Here is a 15,478-nt window from a genome sequence, read left to right on the forward strand (position 1 = left end):
TAGATCTGGAAGTTTTAGAAGGACCTAGACCTTTGGAATACAGGCTGCCTCTTAGCCAACTTGGGACTGACATTTATATTAGAAACAGCCAGTTCCACCCAAGAAACTAAATGGACTCAAGCGATCATGGCCTGAAGATCCTTATGGCTAATTGGAGCCTTATAGATCTGGGGATAGAGAGCTGGTTTAGGATGGTAGTACAGCAAAAGACTTATCTCAGGACAGGTATCCAAGTGTGAGCAGAATTGTCTCTCTGGGATAATGTCATAGATGATAAATGTTCTAGACTCACAGCATAGAGAGCCAGGGGCAAGGGGTCTCCTGGGAGTACTCCAGCAACACAGGGATGAACTTACTGAAGCTATGGAGGACAGAGCTTGCCACTTTTTATGGGACCATTTTTCTGACAGGCTTGGCGGGGAGCCAGGAGAGGACACATTGTTTCTGTTTGTCAGAGGGTTAGTATTCTGTTCCCTGAGGAGTTACGTAGAAAGAGAAATGTCTCTCTTCTCCCGGATTTCTAGATGGGAAAAATATCCAAGCAGAGCTTCCTATGTAGAAGAACATTTCTCACCACTAGCCATGCATTCCTGGGAGATGATGATTGTGTAGGAGAATTCTTTGGGATTTGGTATTAACCCTAGAGACTCCAGTGGAGGTAGCAAACCTAATAGAAGCCAGTCAGGAGTAACCATACCCACCACTTTCACAGATGCACAGCTACCCAAACAGGGAGGGCTTTGGGGTACTAACAAAAATCTCATCTCCTCAATGAGATGATTAAAGGATTGGGTCCGTTCGAGGGCATAGGGCTTACCAAGGACTCACTATTCTTATGAAAGAGGGAGAAAAAAAATAAATAAATAGTGATAATTCCTATAGGAACGAACACTTAACAAGCCAGGTAATCACTCCTCAGTCCTCTTCAAATAACTCAGTTATTCTACACTGGGCCTTCTAATTGCATTTTTTCCTAGTCTTGCTTACCCATGCATTTATCTATTTTTGTAATTTCTATAACGAATGCCTTACCAAAAGGAGTTTTCTTAATTTTCATGCCCTAAAAGTCATGTAGGATATCTCTGTCGTGCAGAGTGTTCCGTAGTGCCTGATTGGACAGCAGCTGACAACACCCCAACCACCAACAGGGAAAAGGATGAGGGGGCAAAGTCAAAGTCTGCTTCTATAAATACTTACTGTTAGTGTCAAAATCCCAAAAGGCACAGTAAACTTGACCATAATTCTGCAACAATAAGAATTACAGTCAAATACCTTTTCTTGTGTTACCAAACAAAAACAATGCACATTTAAGCGTTTTCAAGTGTTTTGGCCAGCGGAGACAGAAATATACACACACGTAAGCACACACACACTCGCACACGGGGAGAGACATAGGGGGAGATCATTTATGGTTTGGTTTTAAGTATAACTCCACCTAGCTTTGGCCTTGGAAGTAAGAAAACAGCATGTCACTGCGTAGCAATGTAGCATGTGTCGTTTGGTATTACTGGGACCTGCCAATTGGTGCACTGCAGGGGGGAAGCTCTGGAGAACCAGTAAGCAACTGCTGTATAGTAGGTGTTCTTTATGAGGCTTTGGAATTTGGCACTCACAGCTGTGATCATTCCTAAGCACACAGAGTTGAGTTGCCTCCTCATTAAGCCTGTTGAAGATTCCTGAAATTTCCCTAGTTCCTACAATCTCTAGGAGACTGAGGCAAAGGATAATTAATTCCCAGGAATGATCTGATAGTCACAGCCCCAGTCTAAATTGAGAAATTTGACCAACCTGTTTCATTTTCAATCTGGTTTTTAAATTCCCTCTCCGAGCCTCCCTTGCTTCTCTTTAAGACTAGGGGGAAAATATGTTATACTATAAAGTCTCTTAGATAGGAAGTGAATACTTCACACTGGACACATATTAACATCAAAGAATGAAACAGTAACTCATTCGTTTACTAAAACTAAATTGATTATTTAGTAATATATGCCGTATGTTATTCCATACGATTATCATTTTAGTCATTTGATGATAAATATATGTTTTAATGTTCTTCATGCAAAATCAAAGAATACAAATGTTATTTTCAATGATGTTGTTTATCTCACTCAAAAAATGAATGCAATTAAATGGCATTTACTGTTACAACTAAGAGATCTGCTTATTCTTAGTCACTGTCTTTCTAGAAGGCTCACTATCCAGGATCCCTTGGGGATATGGCATTATTTCTAGAAATACCTAGTTCTAACATACTTCCACCTAGAACCAGAAAAATCAACATGGAGTCTTTGAATTGAATGTAAATTGACCATTTATTTTTCAGCAGGAAAATCACTTTGAGGTCCTGAGGTCATTTGATTCTCAGATGAAAATAGATATATTACCCAGTTTCCTTGAATATGCTTAAGAATGATAAGCACTGGACCAGCCAAGTTTTGAATGGACATATTTGAGATGCTTGCACTGACAACATATGTCATTAATGAAGTATTGTTGTTTTGGGCCTGCAGATGAAACAAAAAGGTCCTAAACATCTAATTTCTTACATAACCATTATCAATCTAGAATCAATGGTGTGCTACACAGTTTTGGCATAGACGTGAAAAACAGTCTACAGATGAATTTTCAAAGTCAATCAGTCCATCTCTTCATCACATAAAGCTCAGTTATAACAAGTTAGAACAATTCATTTATTTATCCATTCATTCACCCACCCATCTATCCAGAACATATCTAACCAATCAATATTGGGTTTGTACCAGCTATTCAATGCTGCTTTTACAACAAAACAAAATATTCTCTACCTTAATGCTCCAGATTCACACATTGCACAACTTAACTTGGTTCTAACTCTTCACCATCCTTATAAAGACAACTTTTTAAATAATGAATCTGAATCCATTATGAAGTTTTTACACACTATTTTCATAGTCTGTCCCCCACAGGAAAAGGAAGTATATTTATCAATATCCAGCTTGGTATATGTGTTAGAAGAATTTGATGATGATCTCCACTCTTGAAAACCCTTTAGTCTCATGCTGAAGTCCAGACATTATATCCTAGCATGCCTACACAGCCTAATATGCAGCAGGTATTTCCTCTTTTGGCTTCTGTGATCCAGATAACTGGCTAAGTGATTTTCACATGCATATTATTCAGCCCTCACTGACATCATATGGCCTTTTTTTTTCAGCTAAACTGAGACTTGGGTAGGTTCAGTACCTATATGTACAAAGATCATACAACTAATGAGAGGCAGGAAAAGGATGTTTAAGAATGTTAATTTAAGGGCAACAAATTAAAGAATATTTGTAAAGATATGAGACTCTATAATAACAAGGCTGAAGTTGCAAAGGTCAAGACTCCATAAGGCTAGTTAAATGAGTGCCTGCTGTATTGCTTGTATAAAACCACAGGTATAGCTAGAGTGAGAGAGGAGGAAGATGAAGAAAATCCTAGAAGAAGTTTCTAAGAAAGCCTGATGTTTAAATGACATCCTTGAAGAGCCTACTGGACATGGTTGGAAGACATCACTGAGGACAGGGTGTGCAAAAATAGCTAATCCCTTGTCAACCTAAGCACTTAAGTAACCATGCATGTGGTCTTGGTCAACTTGGAAATGTCCTACTTTATGTTCATGGCCATAACATTGTTATTGTTCATCCTAAACAATGTTGTGATGGTTAATATTGTTAAAGGGACACGATCTAGAATCATATAGGAAATAAACATCTGGGCAGGCCTGAAAAGGATCATCCGGCTTGGGTTGTCCTCTGGGCATACTGGTGAGGGATTATGTAAACACAGAAGGCCCAGTCTAAATGTAGGTAGTACCATTCCTTCAACTAGGAGTCCTGGAATGAATGAAAGATGGATAGCTGAGCACTAGCAGTCATTTGCTTCTTTGATGCAGACATAATGTGACAAGCTTTCTCAAGTTCCTGTCACCAGGGTTTCCCTACTACCTCAAATCATGAACCCCACACCAGCCTTTTCTTGCATAATTTCCAACAATGACACAAATAATGAATGCACATTCTGACGACTTAGTGTTCTTTTCTCGTCAGAGTTCCCTAAGGCAGCCTGCTAAGGTGGAACATCATGAAACTATGATTGTGGTAGGGTTTTGCTGACACCCAAGAGAGTAAGTGCCTACCCAAGCCTTCTGGTTCCTCCAAAGACCTTCTTCTTTCTGGACCATTGGTAACATGATGACATGATAACATCTATTGGTAAGTAGATGACCTCTAATTATTCTCCCAATTTGGTCTAAGATATACAGCTTTCTGCAGTGTAAAGGCCAAGGGAAGAACTTCTCACAATGACCAAAGACTTAACTAACTAAGCTCTTAGGATTCATGTCTCTTATGTACAACATGGTAAAAATCATTTCTTGCTCCTCTAGACTTAAGTTTCCTCTGTGTCAGCTCTATCCACTCTTCATTTCATCTTGGGGCCTCTTCAGAGCTGAGATATCCCCTAACTCAGGCTGCTTTTGCTCTGTCCTCCCTTACAGTCCTAGAGTCCCTATGCCACACCAGGCTTGCTGCAGCTACTGGAAAGAAGGAGAATGTACAAGATGTTCAAGAGTGGTGCATTATCAGCAATTTATAAGGTAATATTTTATAATGACTGTCAAGATTTTGACCAAAAGATATTAGAGGAAGCTGTATAGATCTAAGGCTGGGGCCCAGGCACTGAAGATTCAGAAAGGTATTTACAGGGTAGCATGTCTTCAATCATGCAATCCTCAGCCACCAGTGACACAGGGCCTAGACCCATGTACTTCTTTCAGTGCAGGAATCTTTTTTACTGCATTTTATATAAGGGTAGGCCCTAGCTCTGTTTTGCTTAGCACCATAGCCCCATCACCTAGTACCCAGCACCATGAAAGACACAGAGTAGGAATGAAATAACTACTTGTCAAATAACTAAATGATTGGGTAAATAAAATAGTGAATTGTGTCACCTTTAGTAAATATCTTTCTCTTTCTGGGTCTTGGTGACTTCACTGACACAATAAAGATAAGTGACACTGAGTTATAAGGGCCCTTCCAGCTTGGAATTTGATGACTAACTGGTTCTAACCCTTCTTCATCTGGCACTATGACGTCTGTAGGCTAATTTGGGTGAAGGTCTTTAGTCTATTTCAATGGAAGGTGCTAGAGAATCAAAATTACTTATTAAGTTTAGAATCTATGCAAAACAAGTTTATCTCTTATTCTGAGAGATAAGCACAGCCATTTGAAGGAAGGAGGGAAATTAAGACCAAAAATAATGGCATCTCTGATGATATAAAACAGTGACAAGAATATCAAAAGGTTCAGACAGCTTTGGAACACATTTTAAACCATTATTACAAAATTTGGTTCACTAATTTTTTTCAGAGTACAGAGAAGAGAGAATGGACTTATTAATTCTAAGGAGGTGTCCTGGAGAGGAATTGAACTAAACCTACAGGAACAAATAGAATTTAGCTGAAGAAAAGAATGGCCATCGAATGCTAGAAAAACAGAAAACTTTGCAAATACATTTGGTGATAATATGGTCCTCTTAAACTGGTAGGTGCTAAAAGTGTCTGCTATATTTTTATCCTCTTATTGTAACATTCCCGCCCCCCCAAAAAAATAAGTCTGTGATTATTTGACCACTAGGAATTCATGCCTTTGGATGATTCCTTAGTAATGCAAACATACTGGGGCAAATTAATGCATTAACTTCAAAAATAAAGACTTTGAGGTTGGGGAGATGGGTCAGTGGTTAATTTATTTCTGCATAAGCAATGGACCACTGTTTGGATTCCTGGAACCCATGTAAAATAGCAGGTGGGGATGCTGGTTCACCTGTATTTCCTTCCTTGTAAATCAGAGACATGGGATTTACAGACTAATGTCATTGGCAAGTTCTGGGTTTGACTAAGAGACCTTGAACAATGTAGAACAACTATTAAGGATGATTCTTGACATCAGTCTTGGGCCTCCACATTCATACATACACATGTGACTGTGTGGCTTCCCATACATATAAATATATGTGTGTGCCTATATATACAAACATGAACAAACCCCCCCACACAAACACTACATGCATGTTTATGAAAACAGACATAAATGGGAAAGAAAAAAATCATATATCAGAACTTTGGTGTTATATAGCCTGAATCTGATTCTTTTTTTTTTCTTTATTAATTACACTTTACTCACTTTGTATCCCCCCCCGTGGTTCCTTCCCTCCTCCCATCCCAATCTCTCTCTTCCTCCACCCTCTGCATGCATGCCCCTCCCCAAGTCCACTGATAGGGGAGGACTTCTTTTCCTTCTTTCTGATCCTAGTCAATTAGGTCTCATCAGGAGTGGCTGCATTGTCTTCCTCTGTGGCCTGGTAATGCTGCTTCCCCCTCAGGGGGAGGAAATTAAAGAGCAGGCCAATCAGTTCATGTCAGAGACAGTCCCTGTTCCTATTACAATGGAACCCACTTGGATACTGAACTGCCATGGACTACATCTGTGCAGGGGTCTTAGGTTATCTCCATGCATAGTCCTTGGTTGGAATAGCAGTCTCAGGAAAGACCCCTGTGCTCAGATTTTTTTGTTCTGTTGCTCTCCTTATGGAGTTCCTGTTCTCTCCAGATCTTACTATTTCCCACTTCTTTCCTACGATTCCCTGCATTCTGCCCAAAGGTTGCCCATAAGTCTCAGTATCTACATTGATAGTCTGCAGGGCAGAGCTTTTCAGAGGTCCTCTGTGCCAGGCTCCTGACTTGTTCCCTCTTTTCTCCTTCTTCTGATGTCCAGCCTCTTTGCCTTTCTGGATAGAAATTGAGCATTTTAGCAAGAGTCCTCCCTCTTGATTAGTTTCTTTAGGTGTATAGATTTTGGTAGGTTTATCCTATATTATATGTCTATATGAGTGAGTATATACCGTGTGCATCTTTCTGCCTCTGGGATAGCTCACTCAGGATGATCTTTTCCAGATCCCACCATTTACCTGAAAATTTCATGATTTCCTTGTTTTTTATTGCTGAGTAATATTTCATTGTGTAGATATACCACAATCTGTGCATCCATTCCTCCACTGAGGGACATCTGGGCTGTTTCCAGCTTCTGGCTATTACAAATAAGGCTGCTACAAACATGGTTGAGCAAATGTCCTTATTGTGTACTTGAGAATCTTTTGGATATATGCCTAGAAGTGGTATAGCTGGATCTTGAGGAAGCGCTATTCCTAGTTGTCTCAGAAAGCGCCAGATTGATTTCCAGAGTGGTTGTACAAGTTTACATTCCCACCAGCAGTGGAGGAAGGTTCCCCTTTCTCCACAACCTCTCCAGCATGTGTTGTCTCTTGAGTTTTTGATCTTAGCCCTGAATCTGATTCTTAACTATACCATTTCATCACTATCTGATCTTGGAAAAAAAACCCTATTTTTCTGAGCCTCAGTTTCCCATGAGAAGAAGATGAGGTAGTAAGCATAAATAATAACAACTAAAGCTGCATATGGCAATACATGCCCTTACTCCCAGAACTCAGGAGGCAGAAGCTGTAAGATCTCTGTCATATTGGTCTACAAAGCAAGTTCTAGGCCAGACAGAGATATATAATGAGATTTTGTCTCCAAAAAAAATAGCGTTTATTGTCCTGAACTTCACGTAAATGCTGGTTGCTGTCATCTCAACAGCATGATTAGATAGAGTGGTCGTAGGCAAAAAACCTTACCCGTAATACCAACAGCAATGCAAGCATTTACTCAGTGCTCAGGATGTGCCAGGCAACCCCAGGAGTACTTTACATGTATTAACTCCTTCAGTCCTTTAAGGGGTATATAAGATTCTGTATACTGTTTTACACTACAAGAAACTACAGCACACAGAGAAGGAATCATACAGGGAGAAGACAGTGATGTCACCCTCAAGTCTCAGAAGCTGCTCTCCAAGACCATGTCTCACCACATTTCACTGACTCTCGTTTAAAGTGAGGTTTAGACCACTCAGAGCTAGAAGCCAGGAGAGATGTGGGGGTAGGGCAGATTAATAAGATGAAAGGCCATCCTATTAGGAGAACATGCTGTTCTTTTCTGGCTTTGAAACATCTTAAGATCTCCATTTGGTTCCCAGATAACCCTTAAAGTCCCATCCAAAGCTTAGGTGCTACGAAAATTCAAAAGTATAAAGCATCATTAAAGTAGATGTTGATTCATGCAGAGGACCAGGGGTTGTGCTGAAAGACTTGGAGAATCAATCAGAGCATATTCTAAAATAAACAGAACATCATGAAAATAGCAGGAGTTCATAATTACAGTGAGTCACCACGTCAGTTCATGACAGTTACCAGAGGCAAGAACTTACCTTAAAGAGTGAAGTTTGTCCAAAAAAATTAAACAAAATGGTTTTTAAGCCATTAAGAGGAACTTTCTCCCTCAATGATTTAGGCAAATATATGGAAGCCAAAGCCCTCCTTAGAGGAATACCACCAAGGAAAATCTGCCAAGACAAATCAGGAAATAAAAAATGGAGTCTTCACCCATCATAATTGCATCCTCTCCTCCTCCCATCTCTTCCAATTCAGAGTTCCCACAGAAGACTGAAGCTGATGACTGCAGCCTCGTTCCATGGACTAACACACACACACACACACACACACACACACACACATATGCACACACACACTTTTCCTTCCAACCTTCCAAAGTTAACCTAAGTCCACATATGTAAAAACAGAGGTGATAAAAAAAAAATTAGGTGATTTGCCCCAATGTTAAGAAATAAAGTATATCATCAGTTTGCCTTCCCCGGTATAGTTCTGAAAGCAGAAATGATGGCAAGAATAAGCAGTAGTATTAGGCACCTGCCTCATAGTTCATTGAGCAATGTTTTCACTAATAGTGAGCCTGGAAAGTGAAGTATTAGCCTTTAAAACTCTGCTAGGGACTCATAGTTAGAAGGATATGCTAGTTTCATTGGTAATAAATAGTATTTTGTATATACTAGAAAGTTTTTGAGAATGAAAATGGGTTTTATTAAAAATTACACTGAGAACACAATCACAAACCTGAACATCCCTGGGAAAAACTGATATGTGGGCAAGATGAACTGTATTCTTTTATTTAATCTTTGCCAAACTTGAAAGGTATGTTGTAGAAGATATTAGGAAATGAGGCTCACGGAAGTTAAAGACTTATCCAGTGGTCATAAAGTAGGGGAGTAACTGAAGAAAAATATGGAATTTGGGCCCGTATTTTTCTTATTATCTATGCTGCTGATCAATGAGCACCTAGTTGGGTGTAGAGTAAGGGAGGTGTGTGTGTGTGTGTGTGTGTGTGATAGTGTATAATGTTTATAGAATGACTTCTTGAACCTAAAACCCATATGGATTTTTTAGCACAGATGACCCATGAACTTTTTAGCACAGATGACACATGACCTTTTAGGTCACAACTTAACTTCAGCATATAAGTAACTTGGTACCAAGAACGTGGCTAGGGTTAATTGTCTGTTTATCCACTGATGCTTATAATGGAGACTCCATATGTAAACAAGGAAGTCAACACCTGCTTCTGGTATACCTAAATAGCTCTTAATGGATGAGGAGTTCCCTGCATATAACATCAAATTAAATTAACAGTCATTTGAAAACCCAGGAAAATGAACACCAGCAGAAAACTTCTGTAGCAGAGTAAGTACTGAGAAAAAGGTAAAAATACTGGATGAAATATCTGTTTTTCATCATCCAGCTGATGCTTTGTAGGGCATCTGAAATGTTGCTAGAAAAAAAATCTACTTATTCCTGTTGTGAAGAATCAGAAACTAAAGGTCAGGAGAAGCACAGCCATTGGAAGGACGGGATGGGGAACTTCTGGAATGGAGTGAGCTAAACTGCACAGATTCTGTACCTGGTCTCTGAGTCGTATACGCAGAGGACAAATTCTAAATAAAAAAATGAAGGACTCAACTGCTTTTTGAACTGCCACCCAAGACTTGGAGTTTACTTTAATTCCAGACAACTCAATTGCCATAATAACCAAATCAGCAGCCAAAACAGCAATAGAAATATAAACTAAGACAGTGTGATTAAAAGGATAAATCCTGCTGGTGGAAATGTAACATCATTCAGCCACTATGAAAATCAAGATGGAAGATTCATCAGAAACCAAAATAGTACAGCCATATTATCTACCTATACAACCCCTGAGTCTATATCCAAAAAAATCAAAGTCATATGTAAGACATATGCCTGTATACCTATGCTTACTGTGATTGTGATACTGATCACAATACCTAAGATATTGAATCAGCTGATGTGACTATTGACCTAAAAATGGATTTCAATTGTACACACACACACACACACACACACACACACACATATATATATATATATATCCAATAAAATATTATTCATCCACGAAGAAGAATGAAATATGCCACAGGAAAATGAGGGTAATTCAATATTGTCATATTAAGTGAAACAAATCAGATTCAGAAATTCAAATGTTGAATGTTTTCATTTGCATCATCAATTAAATTTTAAAAGACTGAAAGTATAAGGGAGACTATCTAGAGGAATAAGAGACCAATAGAAGAGAAGAATTTATGCAAAAAAGAAAAACATGAAGAAAGAATTAGAAGAAGATATGAGAAGATGGAAAGATCTCCCATGCTCATGGCTTGGCAGGATTAACATAGTAAAAATGGCCATCTTACCAAAAGCATTCTACAGATTCAATGCAATTCCCATCAAATTACCAACACAATTCTTTACAGACCTGGAAAGAAAAATTCCATGGTATATACTCACTCATATAAACATATAACATAGAATAAACCCACTAAAATCTGTACATCTAAACAAACTAAGCAAAAGAGAGGACCCTAACTAAAATGCTCAATCCCCATCCTGAAAGGCAAAGAGGATGGACATCAGAAGAAGAAGAAAACAGGAAACAACCTAGGAACCTGCTACAGAGGGCCTCTGAAAGCCAGAAGAAGAAAACAGGAAACAACCTTGGAACCTGCCACAGAGGGCCTCTGAAAGCCTCTGCCCTGCAGACTATCAAAGCAGATGCTGAGCCTGATGGCCAACTGTCAGGCAGAGTGAATGGAATTTTATGTAAGAAGTGGGAAATAGCAAGAGATGGAGAGGACAGGAACTCCACAATGAGAGCAACAGAAAAAGAAAATTTGAACACAGGGAACTTCCCAGAGACTCATACTCCAACCAAGAACTATTCATGGAGATAACCTAGAACCCCTGTATAGATGTAGCCCATGGCAGTTCAGTTTCCAAGTAGGTTACATAGTAATGGGAAGAGGGACTGCCTCTGACATAATCTTATTTGTCTGCTCTTTGATCACCTCCCCCTGAGGGGGGAGCAGCCTTACCAGGCCACAGAAGATGACAATGCAGCCACTTCTGATGAGAACTGATAGTCTAAGATCAGAAAGAAGGAGAGGAAGATCTCCCCTATCAGTGGACTTGGGGAGGGGCATGAATGCAGAAAGGGGAGGAAGGGTGAGATTGGGAGGGGAGGAGGGAGGGGCTTATGGGGGAGTACAAAATGAATAAAGTGTAATTAATAATAATAATAAATATTAAAAAACTAGGACAGATCAGAAGTATATAATATTGTTAAAATGAATTTGTGACCAAAAGCATTCTACATAATCACTAAAATTCTCATCAAAATTAGAATGATATTCATCATGGAAATAGAAATGAAACAGTCCCCAAAATTAACACAAAAACCCTAAACAATGGCCAAAGTAATCTAGAATAGAAAGGATGATGCTGGAGGTCTAACAAAACCTGATGTCAAATTATTCCAAAGAGCCCTACTAATGAAAGCAGCAAGGAACAGGCACAAAACTGGACAGGTAGGCCAGTGAACAGGAAAAAAAAAATCTAGGACTAAACCAACACAGCTGAATGTGGGGCTGCTGAATAAGGTTGAAGTTCGTAGACTCCGGATAGCCATTTATTGGCACTCAGACCGCAGTGATAGACTCCCTTATCTCAGCGGGGTTCAAAAAGTCTCCCCTGATTTGGGTGACCCCAGGTCTTCCAAGGAGCATCACATAGCCCTCAGGACAGATTACAGGCCAGACCCTTCCTGATAAGGAAACTGCTCTAGCAAGCATCTAGGAATTCTAGACATGCCCCACCCTGCTAAGGAGATTACTCTTAAACAGTGACCTTCGACTGTACCTTCCTCTCACAAAAAAAAGAAAAACATGAGAATAAATGTGATCAAAATCCATTGAATGAATATGTCATAATGAAATAAATTGTCTTGTAGTCTAATATTTGCTTATTCAAGATAAAATAAAGAGTAAATATTAATAAAAATGAAAATGAAGTATAATAAATATTTTAAAGTAAAACAAAACATAACAAAAACAATAGAAGAAGAAAAACCAAATGTATAGAAAATAAAATAACGTTAAAGTTTTAAGTTTCAAGTTTAATCATGCCAACAATTATATTAAACATTAAAGGACTGCATACACAATAGGCAGAGATCGCCAGGACTGATACAATGTGCAAAAACAAACTATATGCTATCTACAAGAATTGTTCTTTATATATGAAGAAAATAGTGGTCATACACACATACACACTCACACAAATATTTTCTAAGAAGGCTGCGAGGAAGTTGAGACTGCCAGGTATGATAGTACACATGTATAATGCCAGCCCTCAGGGTGTAAAGGATGTTGCCTTACTAGTTGCAGCCCAGCCTGCAAGGCAGCTCCTGGCTACACAGAGAAACCCTGTCTCAAAGAAACACATCGGAGATAGAGAAGTTTTATAATGATAAATAAGTTATGATTAAGGATGGTGTTAGGACAACCCAAAAATATAAATGAGTATAAAATAAATTTGGTAAAATTTAAAAGAATTAGAGATTTTAATAATCCTTTCAACTAGAAAACAACTAAGAAAAAAGCTAGTAAACATACAGATGCTCCTAATAGTATCAACCACTTTGATCTTATTAATATATATGATACACTATACCTAAGAACTATAAAAAGTACACTGTTTTTCATGGACACATAATCTGTACCCAATTACTCACGGTTCCAATACATTTAAATAGGTTAAAGTCATTCCAGGTTAAATCAGCTATGGAAACCTGTGGCTATCAGCTGAGCACTTAGGGGGTAGATACAGAAAGATCAGAAGTTCAGTTACTTTTCAAATTGAGATGGAAGCATTATTGGGCTACATAAAATCCTATCTCATAAACACGGAACTAAATGAAACCATACCAAGTGTATTCTGTGGCCAAAATGAAACAAATAATAAATAATAATGCCTTTGATATCTCCAAATATTTGGTATTTAAACATACATCTAAGTATTTGAGGCACTAAAGAAGGTGAAAAATACTTGCAACTGAAATAATAAAAATACATGTTCAAGATTTGAGTGAGAGATCCTGTCTCAAAAAAATAAGGTGGAGAGTGATGAAGGAAGATTCCCAATGTTGATCTGTGACTCCCACTCATATATGCATAAGGCAATGGCACCTACAAACAAAAATAGACACACATTAAGTGGGAACAGAAGGTATGAGGTGGGGGAAAGATGGAAGAAGAGAGTACTGGGAGAGACAACTGGATTATGGGAACATTTCTCAGACAAGCTAATACCCTAGGACAATGGATTCTATGAGGGGAAACCCTAGTTAAGACTCCTTAGCAATGGAGGATATGGTGCCTGAAACGGCCATCTCCTGTAACCAGAAAATACTTCCAGTCAAGGACACCAACATAGCCATAAAACCCCAGACCCACAATTGGTCCTGCCTACAAGATGTTCATGGGTAAAAGATGGAGCAGAATTTGAGGAATACTGTGGAAGAAGGGGAGGAAGGATAGAAGGAGCCAGAAGGGTCAAGGACACCACAAGAAAACCTACAGAGTCAACTAACCTGGGCCCACAGGGGCTTACAGAGAATTAACCTCCAAACAGAGAGCATGTATGGGATCCATCTAGGCCCTCTGTACATATGTAACAGCTGTATAGCTTGGTCTTCATGTGGTACTCCTAATAGCAGGAACAGGGGCTCTGTCTGACTCTGTTGCCTGCCTTTGTATCCCTCTCCTCTAGCTGGGCTGCCTACTCTGTGTTCAAAAGAAGATACACATAGTCTTACTGCAACTTGATATGCCAGGACTGGTTGATATCCATGGTAGGCCTCCTCTTTTCTGAAGAGAAGAGGAGAAGGGGTGAATTAGGGGAGAGATTGAGATGGAAGGACTGAGAGGAGAGGAGTGATGGAAAGCTGCAATCAAGATTTAAAGTAAATAAATAATAATAATAACGTTAGAAGAAAAATTAAAGGCTAAGAAAAGGAATAAAGACGGTGGTAGTGAGATGGGAAAGGAGGTAGGAGTGCTTGTAGCAAAAGCATGACAATAGGGCAAAAGGCCAAACATACTTGTACACACCTGTAGCCATAGCACTAACAGGAGGGTAGAGGGGATTGCTGCAGCCACCATCTTAGGTTCAGCGTCAGCGAAAGATCCTGTCTCAAGGTAGCAGGGTAGAAAGTGGTATATCAGAGTACCCAATTTTCTCATCCTGTTTCTGTTCATGCACAAGCACACACACACACACACACATGTACGCATACCACACACACTCCTATACAAAAAGAGAAATAAAAATCACTAAGGAAGATTCACAACCCTTTTGCCAGCTATCCTAAAAATCACTCAACCTAGTAAGTGAATTTAGCAATTGTTCATAATACACAAATGATGTACATAGGTTGAATATCATTTACCAAAATCCTTAGACAAGAAGTGTCTCATATTTTGCAGGTTTGGGATTATGAATTATTTGCATAGACTACTTATGTAATTCCTAATCCAAAATTCTGAAATTGAACATGCTCCAAAATCTAAAGCTATAAAAACATTTTTCTTCTTGGAATTCAGGAATAGGCCTGGTCAGTCAACCCACATTATACACTTTATATTTAATCAATTGCATTTTATATTTGCATAAAATCATTGAAATTTTAAAAATATTCCATTTGCAACAACATCAGAGAAATAAGATACTTAGGAATAAATTCATCAAAACACAGCCAGGTGTAGTGGTACAAACCAATTAAATACCAGCAACTTGGAGTCAGAGACAAGAAGACTGTGAGTTTGAAGTCTATCTGGGACATTATAAATTCAATGTCAGGTGAGATATATAGCAAGATTCTATTTCAGAAACTGAAGTCTGACCCATCAGTGGACTTGGGGAGGGGCATGCATGGAGAAGCGGGAGGGAAGATGGGACTGGGAGGGGAAGAGGGAGGGGTTTACAGGGGATACAAAGTGAATAATGTATAATTAATAAAAATTAAAATAAAAAATTAAAAAAAATAAAATGACATGCCAGAGTGATAGTAAACCCTGTAAACACACACACACACACACACACACACACACACACACACACACACACACACACACACACA

At 38.9% G+C, this 15,478-nt stretch overlaps 1 protein-coding gene across 1 annotated transcript in view; it reads right to left on the bottom strand.

Annotated features, from left to right (window-relative positions):
• The window catches only part of Adgrg4 (adhesion G protein-coupled receptor G4), an 84,411-nt gene that overhangs the window by 23,688 nt on the left and 45,245 nt on the right, over positions 1-15,478 (bottom strand). Inside the window, exons 9-11 of the mRNA XM_055599555.1 lie at positions 8,343-8,477; positions 2,385-2,504; positions 1,198-1,243 (exon numbers count right to left, since the gene is read on the bottom strand). Of these exons, the coding sequence (XP_055455530.1) occupies positions 1,198-1,243; positions 2,385-2,504; positions 8,343-8,477 (301 nt within the window). The remainder of the gene's footprint in view (positions 1-1,197; positions 1,244-2,384; positions 2,505-8,342; positions 8,478-15,478) is intronic.

Source organism: Psammomys obesus, unplaced genomic scaffold (genome assembly GCF_907164565.1).
Source record: "Psammomys obesus unplaced genomic scaffold, mPsaObe1.curated_primary_1811, whole genome shotgun sequence".
Classification (NCBI taxonomy): Eukaryota; Metazoa; Chordata; class Mammalia; order Rodentia; family Muridae; genus Psammomys; species Psammomys obesus.